At 61.0% G+C, this 27,678-nt stretch overlaps 1 protein-coding gene across 8 annotated transcripts in view; it reads left to right on the top strand.

The window, feature by feature from the left end:
- The window catches only part of ACSF3 (acyl-CoA synthetase family member 3), a 48,688-nt gene extending 28,130 nt beyond the window's left edge, over positions 1–20,558 (top strand). For 4 of the 8 annotated variants that reach the window (XM_059150743.1, XM_059150741.1, XM_059150742.1 and 1 more), the window contains exons 7-10: positions 7,536–7,662; positions 15,782–15,916; positions 16,506–16,617; positions 17,242–19,210. In XM_059150743.1, coding sequence (XP_059006726.1) covers positions 7,536–7,662; positions 15,782–15,916; positions 16,506–16,617; positions 17,242–17,629 — 762 coding nt within the window. In that variant the 3' untranslated portion in view covers positions 17,630–19,210. Of the gene's footprint in view, positions 1–7,535; positions 7,663–15,781; positions 15,917–16,505; positions 16,618–17,241; positions 19,223–19,987 lie in introns of those variants that run through there. The other 4 variants (XM_059150744.1, XM_059150748.1, XM_059150746.1 and 1 more) reach the window with 4 other exon arrangements.
- The last annotated feature ends 7,120 nt before the right edge of the window (positions 20,559–27,678 follow it).

Genomic DNA, 27,678 nt, shown 5'->3' with positions numbered 1-27,678 from the left:
AGCGGAAGGTCGCTGCTGGCCGTCACCCAGGAACATCTGCTGTGGCTGAGGCCGCAGACACGCCGCGCCGGGGTCCAGGCTGGAGCGGGGCAGCCTCAGCGAGCTCCGCTTCCCTCGATTTCCCCTTAAAAATCAAATATCTTGTTCATCCGTATGCAAGCTGTCACTGTGGTCAGCAGCCGGCTCAGCTGCTTCTTCTCCCGACGGCCACCAGCATCTCCCGGGCTCCCCAGCTGCGTCTCCTCCCGCCGCATGCCACCGGCTGCTGCCCATGACCCACAGCAGGGCCAGGGCTGGGGCGGAGTGCCTGAGGGCCCGGCGCTGACCCTGTGACGGTCGGGGGCCGGCCACCAAACTGACCCACAGAGGCCCTCACCTCGGACGAACAGCAGCCCGACAGCAGCCGTGCGTCCCTGCTCTCTTGGGAGGCGGTGGGTTGACCCCCTCTCTAGCAAGAAACAGGTGGGAGGTGGCCCTGCCCCCAACGGGGGAGCTTCACGAGGAAGAGGAAGGCCGGTGGCCCTGACGTACCCCATGAACGTCTGCGGGCACTTAGCCACCCCGTGCCTCGCTGTTCCCGACAGCCAGGAACCCCTGAGAGGCTCCTTCCTGCCTTGGGCTTATCCTGCGTGGGTGTCCAGACCCTCCTGGTGCAGCCCACATCTGAGGCCTGAGGAGTGGGCAGCCACTCACCAGGACACAGCAGGAGCCCACAGCCAAGGAGAGGCCCACAGGCCCGAGACCTCTGCCTCTCCTCGCTGGCCTCCGTGGTCCAGAGCCCCCTGCCCGCCGTCCCGTGCGTCCCCCGCCACAGCCCCCCAGAAGCTTGGCGCAGACCCCTTGTCAGGAACGTGGGTGGGTGTCTGGGGCCTTGCCCAAACCTGCTGCTGATGGAGAAGACAACGGTCAGGCTGCTTGCAGATGAGAAGGCTTCCTCCAGGCCTGGGGCTTCTCTAGCACGGCCCCTGGTCAGAGTATGATGGGGGGGGCGCTCATGCAGAGGTGCGATGCCCGAAGACCAGAGGCCCCTATGAGAACAGCAGCTGCGTGTGTTGCCTGCCGGGCACCCGGGTCTGGCCCTCTGCCCCCTCCAGCCTTCACCCACATGTCCTTGGGAACAGCTGGGGTGCCCAGAGCTTCTCTCTTCCCAGCAGAGGTGGGTGTTAATGCTGAGTCCGTCGGAACCCCTGCTGGGCTCTGGCTCTGCTTGTGACCTGCTGGTCCAGGCGATGGGCTAGTGTGAGCGGATGTTTGTGTTGTGCAGGATTCACGTCGCTCGTTTTTCTGGCAGTGTTCCCCTCAGATGGTCGTCTTCCCTCGTGGTATCACTGCTCTCCTGTCTCTGAAACTCATGAGCGTCAGTGAGTGAAATCAGATTGACTGTGTAGTCCAGGGTCTGTGCGATGAGTCGGGAACGTAAGCCAGCGTGTGACGGGGGGTATGTCTTTCAACCTTCATATTGCTGCTTGACTTCTCTCTCTCCCTGAAAAATAAAATGCTTTGTATTTTTCCTTTGCGGGGCAGAGGTGCATAAAGAAAATGACGGTGTATCTTACTTTGTACTTGCTTTGCCTCGAGCCAAGGTTCCCTGGCAAATCGGGCAGGAATTAGGGGTGGTAGAAGTGTCTGTGTTTGTGGTGTTGGACCTGTGGCGGGCGTCACACGTTCAGCAGGGTCTGTACGCAGGTTGTATGCTCCCCATCGGTCTGTGTGTCTGGTTCTCCAACACCAGTCTTGACCACTGTGGCTTTACGGTGAGTCTCAGAACGATGGTGCTATGCCACCAAGTTTATTCTCATTCAGTTGTCCTCGCTACTCTAGTTACTTTGTCTGCCATACCAGCTTATTTTTAAAAGATTTTATTTACTTATTTGAGAGAGAAAGCAAGCATGAGCAAGGGGAGCGGCAGAGAGAGGCGCAGACTTCTGCTGAGCGGAGCCAAACGTGGGGCTCGATCCCAGGACCCTGGGATCATGACCTGAGCCGCCCAGGAGCCCCACCTGCCAAACCAATTTTATAAATAGCTTGTCTCTATCTATAAAAAGTCCTCTTGGGGGCACCTGGATGGCTCCGTCAGTTAAGCGACTGCCTGGGGATCGAGTCCCGCATCGGCTCCCAGCTGTGTGGGGGTCCTGCTTCTCCCTCTGACCTTCTCTCTTCTCAGAGAGGAGAAACAGATAAATAAAAATGTTTAATAAAAAGAAAAATCCTCTTGGGATCTTGATCAAAATTGCATTAAATATGGGGTGCCTGGTTGGCTCAAAACATCCAACTCTTGGTTTCAGCTCAGGTCATGATATCGGGGTTGTGGGATCGAGCCCCACGTCAGGCTCCCTGCTCGGCGCGGAGTCTGCTTGAGGTTCTCTTCTTCCTCTGCCCCTCCCATCATTCACGTTCTCCTTCTCTCTCTCAAATAAATACATATTTTTTACGGTTGCATTAACGACGTGCCTGGGTGGCTCAGTCGTTAAGCATCTGCCTTCGGCTCAGGTCATGATCTCAGGGTCCTGGGATCGAGCCCTGTGTCGGGCTCTTCTCCTTGGAAACCTGCGTCTCTCTCTCTCTCTCTTTGTGTGTGTGTGTGTATGTGTGTGTGTGTGTGTGTGCTCACTTTCTCTATCTCTTTCTTCCTCTCTCAAATAAGTAAATCTTAAAAAAAAAAATTAAAAAAATAAAATTGCATTAAACCTTACGTCAGTTTAGGGAGAATTAACATCTCCCCTATGCCGCGTCTCCCATCCATGAACATGGTATGCCTCTGCGCTCACTTAGGTCTGCTTTGCTGTGTGTCCCGCTGGGCTTAGAACCAGGTCCTTCTCTTGTCTCCTCCTCCCGCCGTCCTCTCCTCTCCTTCTTCTTCAGTCACGGCAGGTGTGGACTTTCCAGTTTGTTTTTGAACTGTTCATTGCTGGGGTATGAAAATATAATCAGCTTTAGTATATTGGCTGCATGTCCTTTAGCAATCTTGTTAAATTCTCTTTTTAGAGTTAGAAGGGATTTTTGTAGGTTTTTTAGGACTTTTCATATCAACAGTCATGTTTTCTCCAAGTAGGAGTAGTTTTACTTCCTCCTTTTCAATCTGTGTGTTTTAATTTCTTCTTCTTGTCTTAATTGCCCTGATGATTCCAGTGTGATGCTGAGTGGGAACAGTATTAAAAATAACATTGGCGGGTGCCTGGGTGGCTCAGTGGGTTAAGCCGCTGCCTTTAGCTCAGGTCATGATCTCAGGGTCCTGGGATCGAGCCCCGCGTCGGGCTCTCTGCTCAGCGGGGAGCCTGCTTCCCCCCCCCTCTCTCTGCCTGCCTCTCTGCCTACTGTGATCTCTGTCTGTCAAATAAATAAATAAAATCTTTAAAAAAAAAAAATAACATTGGCTGTAGACTTTTTGTAGATTCCATTCTACTTATGATATGTTGAGTTCTTAGCATGAATGGATGAAATATTTTCTTTTTTTTCCTGGAGGAGGGGATAGGGGAGAGGAAGAAGCAGGCTTCCAAGGAGCAGGGAGCCCAACGTGGGGCTCAGTCTCACAGCCCTGAGATCATGACCTGACCCGAAATCAAGATTCGGATGGTTATCCAGCTGAGCCCCCCTAGATGACGTATTTGCAGATGCTTTTTTACATCAACTGGTTTTTCCTCATTAGGCTGCTAATATAGTAGATCTCATTGGTTGATTTTCTAGTATTGAATCAGCCTCGCATTCCTGGGACATACCCCACTTGCTTGTGGTGTGTCATTTATTTTAGATGTGCTGGATTGGGTCTGCCAGCATTTTGCGGAGGGTGTTTGCGTCGAAGGTTTCCTTTTGTTGTGCTTCTTTGTCTTGTTTGGGTATTGGTAGTGCTGGCATCATAAAGTGAGTTGAGAATTATTTCCCCTCCCGTGCTTTCTGCATATAATTGGTATTACCTACTTACTGAAATGTTGACTAGAACTTACCAGTGAAACCATCTGGGCCCAGAGGCTTCTTTTTTGGAAGATTTTAACTATGATTTCATTTTCTTTCAGTGTTATAGGCCTGTTCAGGTCCTTTAATGCATCTTGGGTGAATTTTGGTAGAGCGTGGTTTTTGAGAAATTGATCCATTTAAGTTGTTGGATTTTTGCACACAGTGTTTCTCGGTGTCTCCTTCTCTCGTGGACACTGTGCGGTCTGAGGTGGCGCCTGCCCGTTCTCTCGTGGACACTGTGCGGTCTGGGGTGGCGCCTGCCCGTTCTCTTGTGGACACTGTGCGGTCTGGGGTGGCGCCTGCCCGTTCTCTCGTGGACACTGTGCGGTCTGAGGTGGCGCCTGCCCGTTCTCTCGTGGACACTGTGCGGTCTGGGGTGCGTCTTCTGCTTCTTTTGTTGTTACTCGTCCGCGTTGTTTATCTGTTACCGAACCTTTTTCAGAGAACTTGGTTCTGGACTCCGTGAGTTCTCTCTATTACTCCCCCCTTTCCCAGTTTGCGCATTTGCCGGCCAGATCTTCCTCAGCTGTGGGGGCTTGCCCGTCCCCCGCACAAATTCGGATGTTCTCGTTTCCATTCGGTTCAAACTATTTCCTAATTTTCTTACTTCCCTTAAGACATCTTGGACTCATGGGTTATTTAGAAGCGTGTTGTCTGTTTTCCAAGTGTTTGGAGAGTGTTATCTTTCTGTTACTCGTTTTTAGTTTATTTCTGTTATAGTCAAAGCTTGTTGGATACAATTCCAGTTCCTTTAAATTTGTGAACGCGTGTGTGTGCCCCCAAATGTGGCCTTCCTGGTGGACGCGCCTGCTTCTGGTAGTGCTGCGACACAGACATCAGGCCACGGACCGTGGTCGGTGCTGCCCGGTCCCACGGCTCCCTGAGCGTCGGTCCAGTTCTTGGGTGGGGGGTGTGGGGATACACGTGACTCCCCCACCATCATTGTCTGTTTCTGCTTTTGCATTTTTGCTGATGTATTTTGAAAGTCTCTTCCTTAGTGAATGCACGTGTTTAATGGTTCTGGCATGTCGGTGACCTGACCGTTCTGTCCTCAGTCCTTTGCTCGTATGTTGCCTTTGCCTGGTGTTGACAAAGCTGTGGTCAGTGTACTTTGCTCTGATTGGTGTCCGTGCTGTGCGTGGTCTTGTCCCCTTGCTTCTCACCTGCCTGTGGCGCTGCCCTGGAGGTGAGTTTCTCACAGACGGTGTAGGGTTGGATCACGTCCGGCTTTCCAGTCCAGTCCGCAGTCTTCCAATTGGCGTGTCCAGAGCAGTGCTCACATTTGACCCGGTGGTTGAGATGCTCGAATGTCTCCCGCCGCTGCGTGCTGCCCCCCACAGTAGCTCCCTCGGCTCCCCATCGCTCAGCTGCCCGTTCAGGCCTCTCTGAACTCATTCCTCAGTGTTACACGGTCATTTGGTACTCGAGCTCCTGATCTTACACTCCTGGATGGGTTTTGTGGTTCTGGGGGCTATGATACGTATTGAGATCTGCTTCGACCAGTCCTCACCAGTCCTGGAGAAGCAGAACTCCTACGGTCAGAGAGAAGACGTTCAGTGACCCTCGTTGGAGGTGGTGATGCGGAAGGGACTCAGGACCCCGGGGAAGCTGTGGGCCCCCCGCAGCCGGGTTTCCCAGTTCTGAGTGCCGCACGGGCCCGTGGACGTTCACTCCCCAGCAGCGGGTGGGGTCAGCGGGTGGAGACTTGCTGAGGGGACACATCAGGGCTGAGTGGGGATTCTGGCTAAACCAACACACCAGGATCTCTTCTGAGGGCAGGCTGGGGTGATCAGATGTCCTCTGGGGGTGAGAGCAGATTTGAGGGTGACGGGGTATCAGGGTGGGGGAGCTCCTGCTAAACTGACGGAGTGGGGCTCTTGCTAGAACCGGATGTCACAGGAGGGGCCCAGGTGGCCTAGGAGAAGCTTCGGGAGCCCGACTGCAGCCTGGTCAGGCACAGAATCCCGGTCACTTTGCTGTCTCCCTGTGCGGCCTGGTTGTCATGTGGAATCCTGCACGGAGGCAAAGCCCGTGATCGGAGCTACCGTGTTTGCTTTCTGCCTTCTAAACTGTTGGGAAGAACTGCTGAGCAACAGAACGGTCCATGTTACTCACCCAAGTATTTACTGATTCTTACTTCATTTCTGAGTTTTCGTGTTAACTCTGGCACTGTTTCCCTTCTGAGGAACGTTCCCTGGTAATTCCTCAGCCGAGACCAGCTGGCCAAGGTTCTGTTGTTTCTTCTGTATCTACGGGTCTGTGTCTTTTCCTCCATTCTGAATGTTACTTTCTTCTTCTTCTTTTTTTTTTTTAGATTTTTATTTATTTATTTGTGAGAGAGAGAGAGAGCATGAGCCGGGGGAGGGGCAGAGGAGGGGGAGAAGCAGACTCCACCGAGCAGGGAGCCTGACGCGGGGCTCCATCCCAGGACCCCGAGATCATGACCTGAGCCGAAGGCAGACGCTTCACCAACGGAGCCCCCCAGGCGTCCCCTGTTCATTACTTACCCTGGATCTGGGATTCGGGGCTGATGCTTGGAAGTAGGTCCCCCATCTCCAGCAAGAAGATGGTCTCACCTTGGCAGTGGATCAGACCAAGGGCAGCAGTGGGAAAAATAGGTGAAATCAAGTCTGGTTTGGTTGGGAAACACATCCTCCAGGCAGGCCGGATGGCGGGCACAGGGCTGGGCCCTGGCGCGGGGAGTGGGCTGCGGTGTCCGCGGAGAGCTGCAGGGGCGGGGCCGGCTCTGGTCGGCCGCCGGCTGTTGGCCTGGGAAGTGTGGCCTGCGTCCAGGCCTCAGACAATGAGCCCGGCAGTCTGACAGCCTTTTCGAAGGGATGGTTCTTCCCCAGAATAAGTTCATTCTGGGGGGGGGGGCGGGGAGCTGAGCTTCAGACCGGAGGGTCCCTGGCCTCTGTTCGGTCACCTTCGCTCTGTGTGAGGACAGGCTCCCGCAGGGCCTCCGCATGTGCACGTGCTCTGCGCCTTCTCCTGGCTTCGCTGGAGCCCTTCTCCGTTTCCTGTAAAGCCCCGTCTCCCTCCTGCGCTGCCCTGCCCAGCCGAGATGTGAACCCCCCCGCCCCCGCCGCTCCCCACGCGATCTGGACGCCCTCTGTCCCAGGCACCTGAGGCCGGCCCGTCCTCTCTCGCGTGGCTGCGTGCTCAGTTCCTTCTCCACAAGCAAAGGGACCACCTCCGGAAGGCCCCATGGGAGCCGCCGGACCTCTGTGGGTGCTGTGGTGTCTGGCCATGTCCCCGAGCCTCCCCTGTGCCATGGAGTGTGCAGGAAACACGCTGGAAAGGGAGAGTCTTCGATGCCAGGAGCTCACTCTGAGAAGTGGACGGGCAGCTCGAATCCAGCCAGGCCCTATGACATGGGTCAGCGACTCCTGGCTTCGAGTCTAGAGGGTGAACACGGAGACACTCACTGCCGTGATGTCCACCTGAGGTCTAGTGTTGAAAGATGCATTTTCAATCATTTCCAACGATGTGTCCAGTTTCAGAAGAGGGTGTGGTGAGGGGGTCACGAGAAAGGCAGGTGGAGCCTCCCTCCTGAGAGGGGTCCACTGTCTCCCATGCTGCAGGTGACCCCGGGGTTCAAGGAGAAGGAAGGGGAGCTGTTGGTCAGAGGGCCGTCTGTGTTCCGAGAATACTGGGACAGACCAGAAGAAACGAGACGCGCCTTCACCGAGGATGGCTGGTTCAAGACAGGTAGGAGGGGCCTGCGGGGGCAGCCTGGGCACCCCAGGGTCTTCTGTCCAGGGCAGAGAGGGCGTGGGATGCACTCTGTGTCTCCTGTCTTTGAGGCTGCATCCTCCCCTGCCCCAGGGCCCCCGAACCCTCTAGAAGGAGGGTTACGACGGGGCCTGGATGTCGAGCGCCGCCCGGCCCTTCCCCGCCTGCCCTGAGCCGCCGCTTTCTAAATCCTCTCGCCCGTCCCCACCCCCAGGATCCAGGTCCTTCTGGTAGAATATGGTTTCTTGTTCTTTTGGGTCGTTTTCCGTTATTCTGCCCCAACACCCGGGGCCCCGTGCGTGGTGTGCCAGCAGTCCCTCCCGGCAGGACCCAGAGCTGCTCGGGGTCCCCCGGCTCCCTCCTGGCCCCGGTGGTCCCGAAATGGGGACTTGGCAGCAGACGCTGAACGTTACGGTGGCAGCTCACTGAGAACGACCTCCCGGCCGGTCAGTGGTGGGGTTCTGGGCGGTTCCTCCTTTCTTCCCGCCCGTCTGTGTTTGTCCGACTTCGCTGCTGACAGTGCGCCGCTGCACAGTCCTCTCCGGACAGTATTTTCCGAAAAGAGAGGCTTGCTCCATGCACCACCGCGCGGCCCCACCGTCGAGTCTGCCTCCGTCCCTGTCCTGCGGGGCCGCGGGGGGCGGGGGGCTGCGCGCCTCTCAGAGGGACGGCAGCCGTGTTCTTAGTCTCGCGGCCACACAGCATTTGCTCGGGCGCCTCGCTGGGCTCGGGTCGGCGTGGGAGATCGTGTGTCCCCTCTCCTCTGCTGCTGTCACAGTCCTGAGGTCACCGAGTGGCAGAGCAGGGACTCATGGACCCTGGCAGTCTCGGGGTCTGTGACGGCTCCTGACACAGGTGAAGGTTTGGTTTGAAGGCGGCCGGTGGAGGGTCTTCCTGGTGGGGGTGTCAAAGACCCCCTTCCTGTCTCCCTGCCGGTGGCACTGGGTCCACACGGGGTGGTCCTGGCCAGTCCTGTGTCCGCCCCGTGGTCCCGGGGCATGTCTGGGGTTCTCGGCCCTGTGCCTGACAAGCGCGCGTCCCGGCAGCCGCTAGGGGCAGTGTCCAGGCTGCCCGTCCCTCCGTGCCGGGCACAGGACGCGGGCACGTGGTGGTTCGGGAGGGCTGGCAGTGTGGACGTGTGTCAGCCTTCAGAGCAAGGCTGGATCTTGGGAACCTGACGGGGGAGCAGTGTTCTGGGGTCAGGCCCCGGGAGCCCTGGTCCCGTTCTCGGGACGTCCTGTCCCTGTGCACGGGTGCGGGCAGCATGGGAACACCCCCAGCTGGTTTCCTGGCGAGCGCGGCGTTCCTGTGAGCCGGCCTGGCCGTGGGCCTCTCTCCATTATGTGGGTTTGGACGTCCCTCCCGCAGCCTCTGAGTGGTCCCGGTGTGCAAGCCCGACTTGCTTTGTGCCCACCATCTTTTATTTTTAAATTCAGATAAAAGGGTTTTTCGTTACGGGCACGGGACTCCAAGCCCTGTGGATTCGCTGGTCGCAGCTCGCTGGCGCCTTGTGGCCCCAAGGCCAAGTGCGGGGCTGTCCACATGAGAACGTTCATTCGCTGCTGCCGATGCATGTTTGAGCTGGAAAGGAATAGCGTGCATTAATTATTGTAAAGAGATGTCTTTAGGAGAAAATGATTTGGAAATTCAGTTTAATTTCATTGTAATGCGCCACAAACAGGAAGGGAGCGTGTGTGTTTAATTGGCTCTCGGGGGTGAGGCCTGGAAGCCGTGTGCCTTTGTCACAGGCCATTAGCGACACAGGCTGCATAATGTGCGGGCGCAATCAGCTCGCAGCTGCTGCTCCTGCAGGGAGACGAGATATTAAGTAGAAATCAGGATAAATTAAACTTAACCCTTTCCCTGGCCAGCCCTCCTGCCACAGGATCCTGGCGGGAGCCGGAGAGCTGCTGCAGGGGGGCCTGGGGGAGGGCCTGGCCCGCCTCGGGACGAGAGCAGAGAGGTCACCAGCCAGTCCTGCCCGCTCCGCTCTGCCGCCGTCCCCTCCTTCCCCAGATGCACAAGGAGCCCCTCGGAAAGGCCCCAGCAGCCCTGGCTGCTGCAGAGGAGACCCACCGTCACCCCCAGAAACTCTGCCGAGCACCACAGGCATCTCCTCCCAACCCTGACTCACGGGCACAGCAGCGCCCCGGAGAGAAGCCGTTCGACACACGCATGGCCCCAGCGCTAGCCCAGGGCAGTGGGCCGGGGATTCCGGGCGCCCTCAGCCTCAGCCCTTTTTGTTGGCCTTGCTGCCAGAGCAGAGGACAGAGGTGGGGACACAGGACAGAGGTGAGGCCATAAGGATGAGAGCACGGGGTGGAGGTGACACGGACGGGAGGACACGGAGGCGCGGGCACGGGACGGAGGGGGACCGAGTGAGCAGACGTTACAGTTTCTGCTGCCTTTGAGGCCTCCCGCCGAGCGGTTCTGTGTTAAAGACCCGGCTGAGGGTCAGGACGCAGACAGCCTGTGACTTCCTCTAACGATGCTCCGTCGTCCACTGTCTCGCGTCAGGACGTGGCCTGGTGAACGGCTCGCCTGTTCCACATCGGTGCCCTGGTGGAGGGGACAAGGGTGGGCGGCGAGGACCCCGGGAGAAGCCGCTAGAGCATCACAGGCTCCTGCCTTCTCCACGGCACGCACGTGACGTCCCTCCCAGAGCCCGGCATCCCGGAGACCGGCACAGGGACGGAGGGGACCCTGGCGGGCGTCGGCGCTCCAGAGCTCTCCAGAGCCGTGTCCCCGTGGCTCACTCGCGGGGCCCGGGCAGCCCTTGGGGGAACGGCAGAGGCGACCGGCAGATCCCCAGGAAGCAGAGCAGCTGGCCATGAAAATACGTAAGACACGGTCTCACTTCCTCACAACGAGCGAGAGAAATACAGAGACAGAGATGGACTCCTGTTACCGAATTTATTCTTTTTTTTGAAGATTCAATTTATTTGAGAGATCACAGGCAGAGAGAGAGGAAGGGAAGCAGGCTTCCCGCGAGCAGAGAGCCCGATGTGGGGCTCGATCCCAGGACCCTGAGATCATGACCTGAGCCGAAGGCAGAGGCTTAACCCCCTGAGCCACCCAGGCGCCCCCTGTCACCGCATTTAAAAGATCCTGACTGTGAGGCAGCTGCGTTCCCTCTGCAGGTGGGCCGTGGGTCAGGAGTGTTTCTGGGACCCCATCACAGGGGCAGCCGAGAGGCGGGCAGAGCCAGGCACAGACATCCGCGGTGTCACTTGTGAAGTGCGAGGCAAGACCCCTGCGCCCAGCCGTGGGGGCTGCTGCCCGTGTTGGGAGGTGTCCGGCCGCAGGGGTTGGGAGGCCTTTAGAAACCGGGTCCCAGAGAGTGACAACAGGGACGGGTGGCGTCTGTGAGCGTGCTGGGCTCCCGCAGCCACCGGCCGCGGTCACCTGGGGGAGGACCCCTTCCTTCCCTGGAGCTCTCCGCCCTCCTTCCGTGAGCACCGCTGCTCTCAGGGCACAGTGGGCACAGGCTGGGCTGACATCACGCCTCCCCGACAGATGCGGTGTCTGCTTTGCTCCCGCCCTGTCTGGCTGCAGCTGAGGCTCTGCTTTCCCTCTCTGGTAGGAGGGCTTCCATCTTGGCCGGTGAGTCACAGTTAGGAACCGGGCCACGGGCTGCGTGTTCGCAGGTGTGGGTGCGTGGAGGGCACGGCCGTCATGCCCCATGCGCCTCGCTGACCCAGGAGGCAGGGTCGCCCCTGCAGGGATGCTCGGCGGGACCGGTGGTGCAGCGCGCACATGGCCAGGCCGCTGTGCCCGCAGGTTTGGGTGGGGCCGTACTGTGTCGTCTGGCGTCAAAGTCCTTTGTTTCCCGGGCTCTTCTGCCCTCGTGAAGCCGGTCTTGGACCCGCAGGAACGGGCCTCCGTGTGCGGTGACGCGGTGCCCAGTGGTGACGAGACCCGCGTTCCCTCTGCCGACATCAGGCTCCAGCTGCACGCGGGCTGGCTCCCGTGGTCGCCGCACCGTCCCTCGTCAGTCCCAGGCCCCTGGGCGCAGGGGGAATGGGCGGAGGCCCAGTGACGTGCATGGCCGGAAGAGCCACTGGTTTTCCCAGCTTGAGAGCAGTAGCTGCTCACACCCATCCTCCCCTCGGAGGGGCCACGCTTCGTGGCTCCAGTGCCATGTATGCACCGTGAGGCCCGAGGCTCCTGGGGACCGGGGTCCTTCTGTCCTCTTGTTTCCCTGAGGGCCACCCTGCCTGCTTGGGAGTCCCCTGTGCTCGCCGCCCCCCCAGGCCCCTCTGCAGCTGCCTCCTGCCCTTCTGCTCCGGAGCCTGGGGCTGTGTCCCGAGGAGCCTCCTGACGGCAGGCGTGTGGGTATGCGCTTCAGGGGGGCGTGTGTCCCGTAGTGTCTTTGCTCGGCAGGCGAGGTAGACTCCAGGGTTAGAAACCCTCCGTATCCGTTGCCCGCTTCCGCGGCCCCGTCCTTCCTGGCACCATACGACCTTTCCCTCCAGGAACATTGGGAGGAGAATTTTCTCATTCCGAGTCCACATCGGACAAGCCGAGCGCCCTGGTTGCTCTGACTCTGACGTCCGTCCTGCTGGCGCTCAGCACACTACAGCCTGTGGTCCTGGGAGCCATTCGGCTGATTCTCTGCCCTGCAGAGCCTGGCTGTCCCCCAAGGGCTGAGAGCAGGAGGGACACAGGGGAGGCCGAGCTGCCCCATGGCCAGGGGGAGCCGACCCAACACGAGCTGCCCCCGACCTGCCCCCTGTCCCCCAGCCCTGTGTGGGGGCAATGCCAGGAACAGCCCGTGCCAGGCTCGCGGGGCCTACGGGGCCTGACGTGCAGGCTCAGAGGGGTGCAGCTGCCGCCCTGCACCCCCGTTTCCGCCCCAGAGAGCAGGGCGGGTGTTTCCCAGCAGGCATGGGGTGCTGACCCCTGGCGGACAGATGACCTCAGTGGCGCAGGAGTAGGCCTCAGAGCAGGGGTTTCTGTGCGTGCTTCTGGGTGCCGAGTTAGCGCAGAATCCTTCCTGAGACTCGTGGAGTCATCGTGTGTGTACAGACACTGGGGTGACTCAGCTTTGGGGGACCCCCAGGGGAGGCAGAGACTTCTCCACAAACCGAACAGCGGTTTCTTAACGTGTTTTCTTTGCGATCGGGAGACATTCGCTGGCAGATGCGGGTGGCGAGCTGGACGGCCCTGTGCACCCCCATCCCTCTGCCCAGTGTCCACACCCTTGTCCCCAGCAAGACCCCAGAGCCCATGCTGGGGCTCATCCCGGGCCCACCAGCCTGACACGCGTGTGCCCAGCTGTGTGTGCTCACTGCCCTCCTCATGTGTGCGTCCGTGCTGGTCTGCGGCCTCGCTTCTGTCCCGTCCGCCCCCATTGCTTGTCCAGAGAACGGCATGAAGACAGACCCTACAAGCAGACCCTCTGGGGACGGGCCTCTTCCCTCTGCGTCACTCCCTTGAGATCATGTCCCCTGGCCGGGGCTCTGTGTGCCACACCCGATCTCTCCTGAGGCAGACGCTCCGGGAAAGCACGGGACAGGCTCCCTGGAGGAGTTCCAGCCGTGTGGCCTGCGGCGGTCGGAGCAGGCTGGGTGTCACTGCCCAAAACAGGGCCCTTGGGTGCCGCCGGCCAGGCTCAGCTCACATCTCCCCAGCTGCAGGGCCAGACGCTGGCCACAGGGCAGGCAACTTGGTGTCCCAGGTGAGGCAGGGACCTCCATCCCCAGGCCGGACCTCAAGTGCATCACGTGGTGCCAGAGGGAAGGCTCCAGTCCCCACGGGAGCCCGGGTGGGTGTGCTGGTCAGGGAGTATCCCGCCTCCTCTGAGCATGTGTGTATGTGGGTCGGGGTGGCCATCGCGCCCCTGTGTCTGGGAGGCAGTGTTCCTTCCTGCTGCGGGTGGCAGGCGCCACCAGGCCCACGGAATCCATGAGGACTACCAGCTCCTCCCCTGATGCTGTAGCACATCTGCCCCACTCTCCTGCTCTGCTGTTTCCCTAGAACCTCCCCATATCCCTGCGCTCAGGGCTCTGCCCCACTGGGGAGCACGGCAGGTGGCCGGCCGGTCGCACCCAGATGTCGGGCTCGCACGCACGGCCCCCACCCTTGCTGCCCAGGACCCCTCTTTCTGACCCCTGTCCCGGCCCTGAGCACGTCCTGCCCTCCGGAAGTGGGCTGCCCGTGGGTTAGAGACTCATGGGAGTTCGAGGGACAGCGCAGGCCTTCAGCCATCGTCTCTGCTGGGATTTAGCATCCAGCAAACAGAGCAGAAGGGCCAGGAAAGGCCGTTGAGGGCCCTTGTCTCCGGGGCATCGAGCAGCCTTGTGGACTGGGCCTCGGTTCCGAGTGTGTCCCCTGATCAGCCTGCACACCCCTCCCCCGCAAGGTCCTGCGCTCAGAACTGAGGTGGCCGGCTTCTCTGGGTCTCCAGGCAGTGTGGAGAGGGGTCCCCGGAGAGCAGGGCAGGCCCACCTGGGGAGGTGAGCCAGAGCCAGCCACCTCCTCTCCTGGCGGTCAGGGCAGGCCTGGAAGAAGAGCCTGGGGGCAGCTGCCATGTTGGGGAGATGCCCCCCAGCCTCAGCAGCCGTGATCTGGGCAGTGCGGGATGTCGCTGGCAGGACCAGAGACGAACCTTAGCCCGGGGCAGGGTCCCTCACCCAGGAGGGTCTCTGGGTGAGCGGAGGTGCTGGGAGCAGGGCCAGGAAAGCCCTGGAGGGACCCGGGGCTGGTGCAGTGTCTGTCCAACAGCACGAGCCAGTGACCGTTGGACTGGGCCCATCGGTGCCTTTAAGGAGCAGGTGCCTGGCGGTCAGGAAGCTCTCGGGGGTGCACACAACCGTCCAGTGGGGAGGGGACGCAGCCAGAGCAGGGGCTGCACCCGGCTATGGGGAGCACAGTGGGCCTCGCGACACCCACAGCAGGTCGCCCACCCCACTCCTCCCTGCGGCCCGCACCCCTGCAGCCTTCCCGCCGGCCACCCCGTCAGGCCGTCCTGTGGTCACAACGCCCCTGAGGCACTTGCAGCATCTCCGGCTCCCTTTGCCTCCTGTCAGTGAGAGAACCCGCCACGCCCGTGGCCTGTCCTCTTGGAGCCTGGCCCTCCCACGCCACGATCAGTGAGCCGGCCACCTGCCCACATACCGCGTCTGTCTGGTTTAGTAGACCGGCTCGTGCCCGGGGAGCGGCGGGTCAGGGAGCGGCAGGTGACGGGTGGTGCCTTCCTGCGTGGGTGCCGTGACTCGTGATGAAACCCCAGCTGTGTCCCAGCTGATGACCCAGTGCTCGGGCCGCGGGAGCACAGGTGGGCAGTGCCAGCTGTTCCCAGGGGCCCGGCGGGGTGGCTGCACGGGGCATGTCCATGTGCACACAGCCACACGCACACATCCATACACGGGTCCACACGCATGTCCACGTGCACACGTCCACGTGTGTCCACACACACACTCAGGCCGGCCGCCCCTGCACCCTCCCTGCTCTGGGCTGGGCCCCGCTGGCCCCTATCCCACTGACCATCCCACTGCCCAGCATGGCCTGGAATAGGCCCAGTTGGGCTTCCGGGGGAGCCAGCATGCAGGGAAGCCCGGTGGGAAACCACACCGTGAGTGCGGAGGGACAGGAGGGCCTCAGAGAGTCCGTGGGACTGCTTGTAGCCCGGGAGACCCCACGAATGGGGGGAGCTGCAGTGAGGTTCTCTCCACGAGGACCCTGCCATGACCAGGACCCCACAGTGGGCCGGCGGGAGCCGCCGGCTCTTCTCTCTGTTGCACGGGCCTGAGAGGGCCGGAAGGGACCGAGCTGGGTGGTGACAGCGCGGCTGTCCTACCTCAGAGCCCTGGTCTCCACTCCGTCAGCCGCTGGGGACCCTGCTGCCTGCACGGAGCCGTCCACGGTCAGACCCCAGGCTGAGGTCACAGCCGGTGATCCTCATGCTTGCTGCCTTGTCCCGAAACGGCCCACGTGCCCTGCCGTCCCAGCCCGGGTCTCCGTGTGGGGGTGTCGGTGCCGCAGACGCGGGCAGCCGGCCTGGGACAGCGGGGACGCTGCTTCCACGCGTGGGCCCCTCGAAACAGGCGGGGCCCTGGGACGCACGTCTCGCTGACCAGAGCCCCATCCTCAGGCGACACGGCAGTGTTTAAGGACGGCACCTACTGGATCCGGGGCCGCACGTCCGTGGACATCATCAAGAGCGGTGGCTACAAGGTCAGCGCCCTGGAGGTGGAGCGGCTGCTGCTGGCGCACCCCAGCATCACAGGTACGTGGCCCCCAGCCCCGTGGCAGGGACCCCCGACGGCCAGCTGGCTGCAGAGCCCCCGTCCTGGAAACGATCCAGACGTGCCTCCAACTGTGCTTGCTTGTGGACACACCCGGGCAGGTGACTTGCCCTTGGGCTGCACCCAGTGGGGACCCTCTGCCTGCCGGCTGCATGCCCCCCACCTCGGCACTGTGGCCAGGGTCCCGGCCTGACCTCAGCAGCACCGGCCTGCTCGCTGTGACCGTGGGCTGAGCCCCCTGCCTGTGCCAGAGTGGGCACTGGTGCTTGCTGGTCCAGGACTCATGGGGCCTACCCAGACCTGCCCCAACCTCAGGTCACAGGCTGAGGACCCTGGAGAGGGCAGAGGCTCCCCCACAGGGCTCACTGGTTGTTGTCGCCACCCCTGGATAGTGCAGGGAGGGCAGGGACTCAGGAAAACCAGCCCCACCCCGAGCTCCACCTGGGAGACACGTGGGGACCAGCCTCGCCCCGTCCTCGGGAGGACCAGCTGTGCTGAGCCCATGCTGACCCCACCCCGTGGGCAGTCCCCAGGCCGTGGTGGTCAGCACGGCCTCCCCTCTGTCCACAGACGTGGCCGTGATTGGAGTTCCAGACATGACGTGGGGCCAGCGGGTCACTGCAGTGGTGACCCTTCAAGAGGGACACTCCCCATCCCACAGGGAGCTCAAAGAGTGGGCAAGGTAGGGGCAGGCGGGGGCTGGAGGAGGGCGCGGGGGGACGCACTGTCGCGGGGTCGGGATGGGCGGGGGTGGGGTGGGGAGGACTTGGGTCTTGCCGCTGTCCATCTCAGGGTCAGGGGGTGCCTGGAGGTCAGGTGACACGTCACATTCCCAAGGCTGCCCCCAACACACAAAGGGCTGCAGGGAAGCCGTGTGATGATCGCCAGGGACAGAGAGCCAGGACCACAGGGTGGGCGGCCCAGGCACAGGACAGGGGCACAGGGTGTTCCCCCGGCTCCGGGAGGAACCCACAGGCACAGAGCCTCACCTACCCACCCTGTGCTGAACATGGCCGTTGGGAGCTGGGGCCACAGCTCTCCCCTGGCCTGCGCCCCCACCGCACCGTGCGCCCCTGCGGGCTCAGCTTCGTCTGACGTTAGACCGTCCCCAGGCCTCTGTGCCCACGCGCCGTGGCTCCGAGGCTTTCTCCATGTGCCGACACCCAGAGGCTCCCTTCCCGTGCCTACGGTGCCCCACGGCCAGTCACGCCAGAGCCCAAAGGATCGTGGGGGTGGGGGCTGCAGGCATGTGGCCATGGTCCCAAGCTCAGGACGCAGTAATGTCCCCCAAATTCTTGATTTCCAGTCTGGGAAGTTTCTGCTTCCTCTGCTGTCTCTCTGCACCCCTCCTTCCCAACGTGCCTCCCTCCTTGGTGCTGAAGGTATTTTGGGTTCGTCCAGCACGATTCCGCAAGGAGCAGAAGCCCTTGTTCTGTGAGGGCCAGCGTGGCTGCGCGATGCGCTCCGCTGGGTTTGCCGACACACACTGGGAGCAGGACTTCCACGGAGGAGGGTATTCTAGTCGCCGTCGCGGTTTCGATGAAACGCCAGTCACCAGTGCGGAGCTGTCTGCCGAGAGTTGGGGTCCGGTTTCGGGCAGCCCGTGCACACGGGTCAGGCTTGGGACCGTGGCCACGGGAAGACCTGAGGCGGGTACTCTGTACGCTTGGGGTGGGGGCAGGCGACACCCCTAAGAGGTCAGGGCCAGCGGCTGACTGCTGTCTCCAGAACTGTCCCACAGTGAGGCCGATGTCCAGGCTTCTGTGTCCTCAAGCCAGGCAGCCGCTGGGCAGCGACGCCGAGGCCACACAGCCCATGGTGGGGCAGGTCCGCCTCTCGGATGTGGCCCTTAGTGAGTGGCCCTCTCTGTCAGCTCTGTTCTCCCACGTTTTTCCTTTCTGACGAGTCCTCCCTCAGCCGGTGCTCCCCAGGCCAAGAGCCGGAGGCTCAGGCCACATGTCCCTGCGAGGCAGTGAGTGAGGCATAGAGCAAGACAGCAGCACGTCTGTGCCCGGGACGCGGCCCACCCACTACCCTCTATCCCTGAGATACCAAGTCCGAAAGGGAATCCCGGGATGCGTGGTCTTGACCCACAGTTGATGTCTGATGAGCCCCCAGAGGAGTGGTGGGCTTTGGCTTAGCGTCCCGTCCTCACTGTGTGCAGGCCGCCCGTCCTCCCCGGAGAGCACCTGCTCCGCGGCCCGCGGCCCCGGGAAGACCGCTTTTCCCCAAACGGCTCCGCTCTGCCGCTCGCTGAGCTCGGCCCTTCACAGGCGCCCCGGGCGCCCCTGGCGTCTGCCGTGCGAACACGTTCTGGAAATGCCGGGCCCCCGGCCATCCCTCCGATGCTTCTCCGTCACTTTCTAACTCCTGTGGCTTTCGTCCCTTATCCCCGAAGCGGCCACGGTTAGGGTTCCTGACGCCGGGCTCTCACGTACAGCCCCCACCTGCGCAGGCCGCCCGCCTCCGCGGCTCTCCCCCGACGCTCGCCTCTTTCCTAGCATGGCTGGGCCTGGAACAGACTCTCCCGCTTACCGAGAACAGCCGATCGGCACGTAGCTTCTGCGTGGTGCGTGTCCTGTCCCGGGTTCTTGCAGGGGCGGAAGCTGCAGGAGAGGACACGGGGAAAGTCACAAGGGAGACCGAATGCACTTTTAGTCCTCTGCGGTGTTTATCAAAAAGTCTCCTTATGACCGGATTCACGTGACTCAAACCGGCGTGTTTCTGCCCCAGCGTCATCTCTCCAAAAGGATTCAGTCCCCAGGAAATGACGTGTGTCCCAGCCTGTGCCCCCCGGGCCCGGGTTCCTCGGCAGCTGCCCGCTCATTTCTGCTGCCCGGCCTCCCGGGGACTGTCGGCATCTCTGTCCGAAAATGCCTTAAGTTTGGCCTCATTCTTGAGGGTGCTTGGCCCAGGCCAAGGGGAACGGCGCTCCGCTCACCAGACCGCCCAGCACGGGGCTGGCAGAGTCTCGGGGCTCCTGCCCTGGGCCCTGGCATCGGCTTGCTGCTGCCGCAGGGGAAGCACACATGCCTGGACACACGGGGTTTGGGCAGCGAGGCCAGGGTGCTCCGAGGGGCTGTTTCTTAATGCCAGCTCTGTGCCACCAGAGTCCCTTGGACAGTCCCGTGGCTTATCCTGCCAAGTCCAGCCCAGCCCTCCCCTGTGTGCCGCCGGCTGTTTCCCGTAGCTGCCGGCACCATGGGTGGGGGCACCCTCTGCCCTGACGAGCCAGCACCTGAACCCCGAGCCGCTCCCCCCCCCCCCCCCCCCGTGCTGGCCTGAGCTGCTGCCTTCAGCGCGAGCCACCCCAGGCTGACGATGCCTTCAGGGATGCCTTCCGCGGGCTGTTGGTGTGCGCGTGGACCCCGCCCACGAAGGGGAGGAGCACCCGGCAAGGACTGGAGAGTCAGGGTCTCTGTCACCACCCACGGTGAGCTCACCACAGTGCCGCCCCTGTGGCTGAGCTCACCCCCACAGTTTGCGGGCGGGAAGGCCACACGCACCTGCCGGCCCCAGACCCACCACTGCCTGGTGGTTTGGACGGGGCCTCCGGAGAAAACCAGTGCCTGCCGCCTAAGGAGGCGTTTCCAAGTAGAGCCTGGGGGTGGTCAGACCCGTCCGCGGGGCCCCTTGCCGGAGAACACACCATCTAACAGGGCCCCCGTGGGGGCACAGGCAGCAGAGCAGCTGTTGGACCAACAGACTAGCCTCACCCCCTGCTCAGCACGGGGCTCTGTGGGGAGTGCTGCCCCAGCCCACGGGACCACCAGCCCAGGGCTCTGTCCACCTGCCTGCTCCCCGCATCTGGCCGCGGCCTGCTGTTGTGACAGCCAGAGTGGGACCTGCTCTTCCATTCCAGGAGGCCTGGCCTCTGCCCATGGGTGGGTCTGGAACACGGGCCGCCACATCTCCGTGTTCGCGTCCACAGCAGCCACACAGAGCGGGCACGGGATATGCTTAGGCTTCGGGGCCCCGGGGGTGAGGATCCTTATCCCGGGAGCTGTCCAGGCCCCTAGTGCCTGATGCTCCGAGGCTGCTTATCTCCACAGGGGTGTCCTGGCCCCATATGCTGTGCCCTCGGAGTTCCTGCTGGTGGAGGAGATCCCGCGGAACCAGATGGGGAAGATCAACAAGAGGAACCTCGTCAGGCAGTTCTACCCGGGTGACCAGGGTGCCCCGAGGCCGGGCACCAGTGAGCCAGCATCCCCTTTAAGCTAGAGGCCTCCCGCAGAGGGAACAGAGTGGGGCCGACCGAAGCGAGGGCACGGCGAGGCCTCGTCAGCCCAGGCTGGCTTCCGGTCGCACCTCTGCTCCATCCCCACCCCACGCTGGCGCCTGGCCCCGTGCGCCGTCTGCCGGCCGGGCCCCGTGGTGCCCAGTGGTGTCCCCGAGGGCAGCAGGCCTCCCAGCAAAACTCAGGAAACTGTCCGCACCACACCCACTCCACGTGGCCAGGCTTCCAGCTCCCGTGGCCTTCCTCGTGGTACCTAGACCCACATGCCACTGGGGGAAACCAGGTCGAGCCGTGCAGGGTCCTCACTTAATCCCGCTGATCTGACATTGTATCTCTCAGTGCTGAACATTTTGATTCCCAAAAATATTATGTAATTATTTGGTTTATGCTATGATTTTTATCAAGTTTCAAAACAAACAGTCGTCGTCTTCGGCTGAGGAGGCGACAGAAGGACCTTGACTCGTCTTTGGGACGCGCGTGTCTAAGGACCAGAACGCAGCCCCCTTCCCGCACCCGTGCGGCCACACGTCACGAGGCTCCCCCGGGCCAGGCTGGCCTCCCCCCACACACATCCAGGCTCCCTGCGGGCACAACCCTTTCTGTCAGCCCCAGGCCCTCCTGCCCTCCACTCCAGCGCACAGCCAGGCACAGGGGCCCTGGGGATGGGCCACGGTGACTCCGGTCCGCCTGGAGGGGTCCTGCGGGGGTGTCCGCCGCCCACTCACCCCAGGGCTGAGCCTGTTGGAAGGCGGTGGCGGGTCCAGGGTGCCTGCATGTTGCCTGCTGGGAGCGGAGACGGCCTGTGGGCCTGGCGTGTCCAGATGGGGGGTGTCCACACTCACACAGGTAGCCCCAGGGCAGCCAGAGCTGGGGCCCCCAGGGTGGGGAACCGGCCCGAACAGCATCATTGCTGCCTCGGTCTCCCTGATCATGACTTGAGGCTGGCTTTTCTGGCTCTGACCAAGGCCTGAGGACCTCGCTTCCCTGGGGCCCAGTCCCTTGAGGCTGGAGACCCCAGCACGGCCTCCCGTGGGTCAAGACCTCTTGGCCCCTCCAGCTCCCTCACAGGCCGTGCCAGGCAGCCCTGAAGCTGGTGATGGGACTGGGGCAGCTGAGGGTCAGCGCAGGCCCGGCTGCCGTGCCCCACTGACCTCCCGTGTCTGCTCAGCTGCGGGCCCGCCGGGCCTCGTATGTCTAGTTCCTTGGGGCCACATGAGCCGTGCAGGGTTCCTGGTGGTCAAGGACTCACCCAGGCGCGTGGCTAGCCCCCGGCCACGGTGTCCACATTCAGATCCTTCTGTGTCTGCCGTCTGCATCCACTTCCTCCCGTGCTGCTCCCAGATGGACATCTGGCCAGCTGGGAGAAGTCCTCCGTGCTGGGCCCTTGGGGTCAGGACAGATGCCCCTGGTGTCGGGGTGGGGGTGGAGGCCTGGGGACTGGACGCTCCAGGTGTGTCTGTGGGCAGAGTGGCCTGCCACCGTGGCCCCGGCCCATCCAATTGAGGCTGGGACACCACCCCCGAGCCCCCTGTGCCCCGAGGGGCGAAGTGGGAGGGCCTTACAGAGGGCGGGTGGCGCTGAGAGCCAGGTCCTAGGACGCGAAGGCTGGCCTTGCCGTCGGGGAGCGGCATCGGAGCCGGGCTCTGCTCGGGTCTGTTGGGAGGATAGCATCTCTGTGAAAACAGCAGTGCCCCATGGACAGAAGCAGCCCCATGGGGGGGCACACACCACTCCCACACCTGTACGGTGCCCTGCGCACCCCCATCCCCTGGGCTGGGTAGGCCAGCCATAAGTTACTCAAGGGCCCCTGGGATCCACTCATGCTCTGAACCTCCAGCTCCCTTCTGTGTCGTCTGGGGTTTCTACATAAAAAGGTTTTTGAAGAAGATTCAAGCCTTGAACAGTGAATTTGAAAACTGTGGTTCTAGTTGTTAGCGTGGCCTGTCATGTGACCCTGGTGACCGTCTGTCCTGTGTCCACCTCTCTCTGCCGCCCCTCGACTGCCCTGGGCTGCCGGACACTCGGCTGGCGTCCCCGTGTCCGTGGCAGCCGCAGTGGACTGTCGTCTCCTCGTGGACCCTGCGTCTCTGGTCAGTTGCTCAGGGTTGCGGTCCTGCATGCTTGGCCGTGGCTGCTGGGCGGCCCTTCCAGTGCACACTGTGCTGGGACCGCTGTGCCCTGGCCTGCTGTGCCCTCAAGCCCATGTCCCCACCCCAGCCTCTGCGCAGAGGTCAGAGCAGCCCTTCATCCTGCCTGTGGGGGACAGCGTGTCCTCTGTTCAAACATGAACCTTCCCTCCCAGCGACCACGATTTCCCTCCCTCTTCTGGGTTCCGGGTCGGGGACCCCTCTATGGGGAAAAGTACTTCGGTGGGCAGCATGGCCTGGGGACAGCCCTGACACCGGCCCACCAGCCCACATGCTTCTCCGAGTCTGTCTCAGGCCGACAGGGACAAGGGCGCCCACGCAGGAGGGCAGGAGGATTTGGGGGAAATCCCATCACTGAAGGTCGCTCCCTGTGCCTGGTGCAGGCCACAGGCCCGGCAAGGGGGTTTCCCACGTGGCCCTCGGTCCCAAACGGGTGTTCCAGGACCTTCATTCAGGGGTTTGGCCCCAAACCTGGGGTGCAGGAACGGGCTCGGGATGGTGGGGGGACCAGGCTGCATCTCCGAGGTGGTGCCGTCCCCGCACTGTGACCATGGTCCCACCTAACCTGGTCTCCCCCGAGACCACAAGGCACTCCGCCTGGAGCTGGGTCAGGCGGCCTCGGCGCCCTCGGAAGGCTCCATCCCTCTGCATGGGCTGGCACAGGGGCTTTCCCGCAGGCGTGTGGCGTGTGCACACAGGTGCACGTGGGGGTGAGCACATGAACATGGACGTACGGGCGACCCTATCTGTGAGCTCGCGTGCCCACTTCTGGGCGTGACCGAGCTGTGTGCAGACCGCACGTCCGTGCTTCCTCGAGGGGCGGCCCTCCCAGGCTCCGGTGTCTGTCGTCGGCTGGTGGGGAGCACCCCATAACCTTCCGCTTGCAGGCACACTGCCTTTCGGGTGCCCTGTGGCGGCTACAGGCCGGGAAGCGGTCAGTTGGCTTCATTCTGGCCTAGCGGCCTCTCCCCGCCGGCACACAATAAAACCGTGGAAACGCCAGCACCAAGCAGCCGCGTCTGATGCACCTGGGACACCTGTTAGCTCCGCCTCAACCGGGAGGGGCCGCGTCTTAGCGAGCAGGCGATGTGATGGCACCAGTCAGACGGGTGTGCGTGCCACACGCAGGCAGGCACGCAGACGTACACGCTTGAGCAGCTGTGCACGCACATCCAGGTACATACGTGCACATGCACACACGGACACACGCAGACGTGCACACAGATGTCTACACACAACACAGGTCTAGGTCCTGAAGCCACCTGCCGGGGTCAGATGCCCGTGGTCCCGCAGTGGCCAGAGAGGCCCAGAGCCGGGTCAAGGAGAGCTCAGGGCCATGCTGGGAGCCAGCAGCAGGAGGCATGAGGCTCCAGCCTGGGACCCCATGCTCCCTAAGCAGCCTGCACGGGATCCCAGCATCCCCAACCCCGACTGCTGGAATCTGTTCACACGAGATCAAGAACATCTGTTTTTAATCATTTTAAACACTGAGAACAGAAGAAAGACCAGGCAGGGCCATGTCCACGCAGCCCATCAGGTCTGAGCCTCCAGCGGGACTTGCGTCATACCCTGCTCAGGAAGTAACAACAGCACTCCCCACCCCCGTCCTCCAGGAGTTGAGGGGGGCCCATGCAGGTGCGCATGCCGTGTCCTTCAGAGTCGACACAGACCCGCTGCCGGCCTCACGCCATCCCACTGCCACTGTGTTCGCAGACCTGAGCTCTGAGTCGCCCGGTGGGCTCACCCACTGCCACGGGGCACCTTCACCGATTGTGTGGTCACTGGCATGGGCCTGTTCCCAAAAAGGCCGTGCCACGTAGACTGCCTCCAGACCATATAGAGGGACAGACTTTGCCTCTTGCCATGGTTCTGGATGTGTATAAATGGGATTTCTTTATTTTATTTTATTTATTTGGATCTCTTTATTTTAATTTGCTTTCCCCTAGTTGCTGCTTAGGTGGGGTATTTTGAGAACATTTACTGGCCATTTGAGGTTTTGTTCTGTGAATTTCCTGTTCATGTTCTTTGCCCATTTCCTATTTGGTTGGTAATTTTCTTGATTATGCATTGGTTATGCCTTTTATTTTGTTTAATGGTATCTATCGATATGAATAGTTTTTAAATTTTAATGTGTTTAAATGCATTCATCTTCTTTATGGTTGGTTTTCCTTGTCTAAAAAGTCCCTTTCTGCCCCAGCTTCTTAAATACATTTTCCCATATGTTCATCTAAAGTTACAAAGCTTTGCTTTGTTCGTGTAAGCCCCTAGTTCACTGGAAATGGTTTTCACACGTGGTGTGAAAGGCCCTGATTTGTCCTGTGGGAATGACTGGTTCTTCCTTTTGTCCACGGAATTTGCGTGGCTCCACTCTTCCCAGCACCCAGGTGTGCGTGCTCCAGGCTGTTCCCGAACTCTGCCCTGTCCCCAAGCACAGCTCTGCCCCCATGTCCTTCAGGAGAGTCGTGGCTGTCCTTGGCCCTCCGCTTTTCCATCTGAATTTTAAGACCAGCTGAAAAGGTCCTTTTTGAAAAAAAACCTTACTGGCGAGGCCCCTGGGTCACACATCTGACTCTTGATTTCAGCTCAGGGCATGATCTCAGGGTCGTGGGGTCCAGCCCTGTGTCGGGCTCTGCGCTCAGCCGGGGGGTCTGTGTGAGATTGTTTTTCCCTCTGCCCCCAACTTGTGCATGCGTGCTCTCTCTCTCTCAAATAAATAAATAAATAAATAAATTTTTAAGGTTTTTTTAATTATTTACTTGAGAGAGACAGAGAGAACGCAGAGAGGGAGAAACCCTCCACTGAGCAGGGAACTGGACACGGGGCTCGATCCCAGGACCCCGGATCATGACCTGAGCCAGAGTCAGACACTCCACTAGCTGAGCCGCCCAAGTGCCCCCAAATATGTAAAAATCTTCAAAGAAGAAAAAAAGCCTTACTCGAGGAGTTCCCCGAGGTGATGGGATTTATAAGCTAATGGCATGATGTCGTCACACAGGGGTCCCCCCTGGTCCACAAACATGGCCCGCCCAGCGGTTCTCAGGCTCCTTGGCCGCTCGCAGTCCCTCCGTGATACTTGTGCCCGTCTCTAGAGAGGGTCGGTCCCAGGTCGATTTGGGCTTTGTTGGAATCGTGAGTGCGGGTTTCCGTCTGCAGCCCCTGCCGGGTCCTGGTTTCTTCCACGGTCACCAACGCCGCCGCTGGCAAGCCACCCTCCTCCTTCGCCCGCACCTTGGACTCCCCGCCTCTGCCCGGGGACATCTGTCATTAGCGGGTCACCGCCGCCCGAGTGGACAGGAAGCGGGCTGCGGTCCTTCTGGACCCCAGGCGTGTGTCTGTGCCTTGCTCGCGGTGCCATCCCAGAGCCCAGTGGCGCGCCACATGCTGTGGCCCCTGTGCCTGTCAGACCTCTGGAGAACTGGACCCTGACACCCTTCTCCCCTAGGGGTTTGGATATGGGCTTTGGGCCTGCATTTCATCCAGGATTCGGAAGGTAAAGCCGGCCCGAGGCGTGCTGGGCCCGCGGGCTTTCCGGGCACGAGGCTGGGGGGAGCGTCTTTAATCACCCGTCGGTCTCCTCAGTGATTGCCGGTTTGTCCACGCGTGTCGCTTCTTCGAGAGCCCGCGTCACCCCTGCCGTCCGGCTTTCGGGTCCACTGTCCTCTCTGACACGTCACCGTTGCGCACCCTGCCCCACAGCACCGGTGACGTGTCTCCTCGGTTGGCGGCGGCGGCGGAGTCCGTTTAGCGCGTCCTCACCGTGGTTGCTTTTGCGCAGCTAATGCTGTCGCGCTCCGTCCGGCCTCCCAAGGGCCACCTGACACTCCGGGCGGCTTCAGCTGGGCCCCCCGCTGGCTACCGTCGGCTTGTTCTTGCGCCCCGGGACTGTCGTCATGCTTTGCTACATGGTACTTCGTTTCTACTTTGACAGAATCTCCCCATCCAGGAGTTAGTGGGGACCGGCCAGGGCTCCCCGTTCTGCTGCTCTCCCGGCATCCCGCGCATGGGCCTGTGGGCCCGGCTCTTAGAGATCCAAGGTGCCTTTCGTGCCCCCTACATGGCCAAGCGATGGAACACGTGACAGTGTGGTCACCTTGGGATCACCTTGGGGTCCCCCTCATCCCCCAGGAAGCGGCCCCGTTAAAATCCCCGCACGGCGGGCGTGTTTGTCCGTCCTTGGGGTGTCTCAGTGCCATGTTCTTTGGCCCGTTTACTCACGATTATTAGTTATTTTTGGTGAATTGTTAGTTAACATTTCTATCTTTTTTCCTGTTTTCTTTCACTGAGAAACCTTGCTCTTCCCGTCAGGAACGTGTGTTCAGACCCCCGTCCTGTGTCGTGTCCTCGCTGTCTGGGTGGGCTGGGCTGTGGCTCCTGCGCGCAGCAGAGCGCGGGTCTGTAAATCCAGTCACAACCCGCCCGCGATTACTGCGTTGCGTCCGTTGGTCGGGATGACCGATGGTTGAACCGCTTTCTGCAATCTCGGTCTGCATTCTCTGCCCACCGCCTTACGGATTTTCAGTTTGTTTTGCCTTCTTTTTTGTTTTATTGATGATCTTCTCTACTTCTTTCTCCTTGCCTATTTGGGAATTATAAATTGAATTTCTGGGGCGCCCGGCAGGCTCGGTTGGTGGCCCCTCTTGATCTCAGGGTCATGAGTTTGAGCCCTACATTGGGCATGGAGAGGACTTCGAATAATAAATAAGTAAATACTGAATGTCTGTTGAGTTCCCTTAAAATTTCAAAAGCTGTAATGTGGAGAGTTCTTCTTCCCACTGAGTTTATGGCTCTGCCGTATGTGGCCCCTGAGGCCGGCACGTATCTTCCTCCCCGCCCCGCGGTGGTCCTGATACCTTCTCCAGAGTTTGTCTTCTCTTGTTTTGGAAACGAAAATTAATAGGCTTTATCTTTACAGTCAGTGGGTAAATCTAGTGACCTTGGCTCAGGGCATTTCCTTGTAATAAATAATGTTCTGCGACTGTCTGAGCGGTCAGACGGCCTCGCCTTCACATACCTGGGTGCCTCATCCTCACTCCTAAATGACGGGCTGCCCGGGTCTAGGACGCCCCTCCCCGCTTCCCTACAGCTCTGCTTCTGGTACCTTGGGTCTTTGTGTCTTCCCAGTTCATGGGCCTTGGTTTAATGGTGCTGTTAGGGTTTTCTTTGTCCTTGACACCACGGTGTGTGTACCCTACGGAAACCCCCAGCAGGCGTGACCCTCACTCGCATGAGCAGCCCGGGCCCACCTGTCCCGCCCGCTGCCGGGCAGCCCCCCGGACAGAGAAGCAGAGGCCCGGCCTGCAGTGCGCTTGGCTCGGGCCCACTTGGCCCACTCAGCCCAGCTGCGTGGGGTCACCGAAGT

This window comes from Mustela lutreola, chromosome 16, assembly GCF_030435805.1.
Source record: "Mustela lutreola isolate mMusLut2 chromosome 16, mMusLut2.pri, whole genome shotgun sequence".
Taxonomy (NCBI): domain Eukaryota; kingdom Metazoa; phylum Chordata; class Mammalia; order Carnivora; family Mustelidae; genus Mustela; species Mustela lutreola.
Note: the sequence above shows the minus strand (reverse complement) of the source record. Positions and strands in the feature narration are given on the sequence as shown.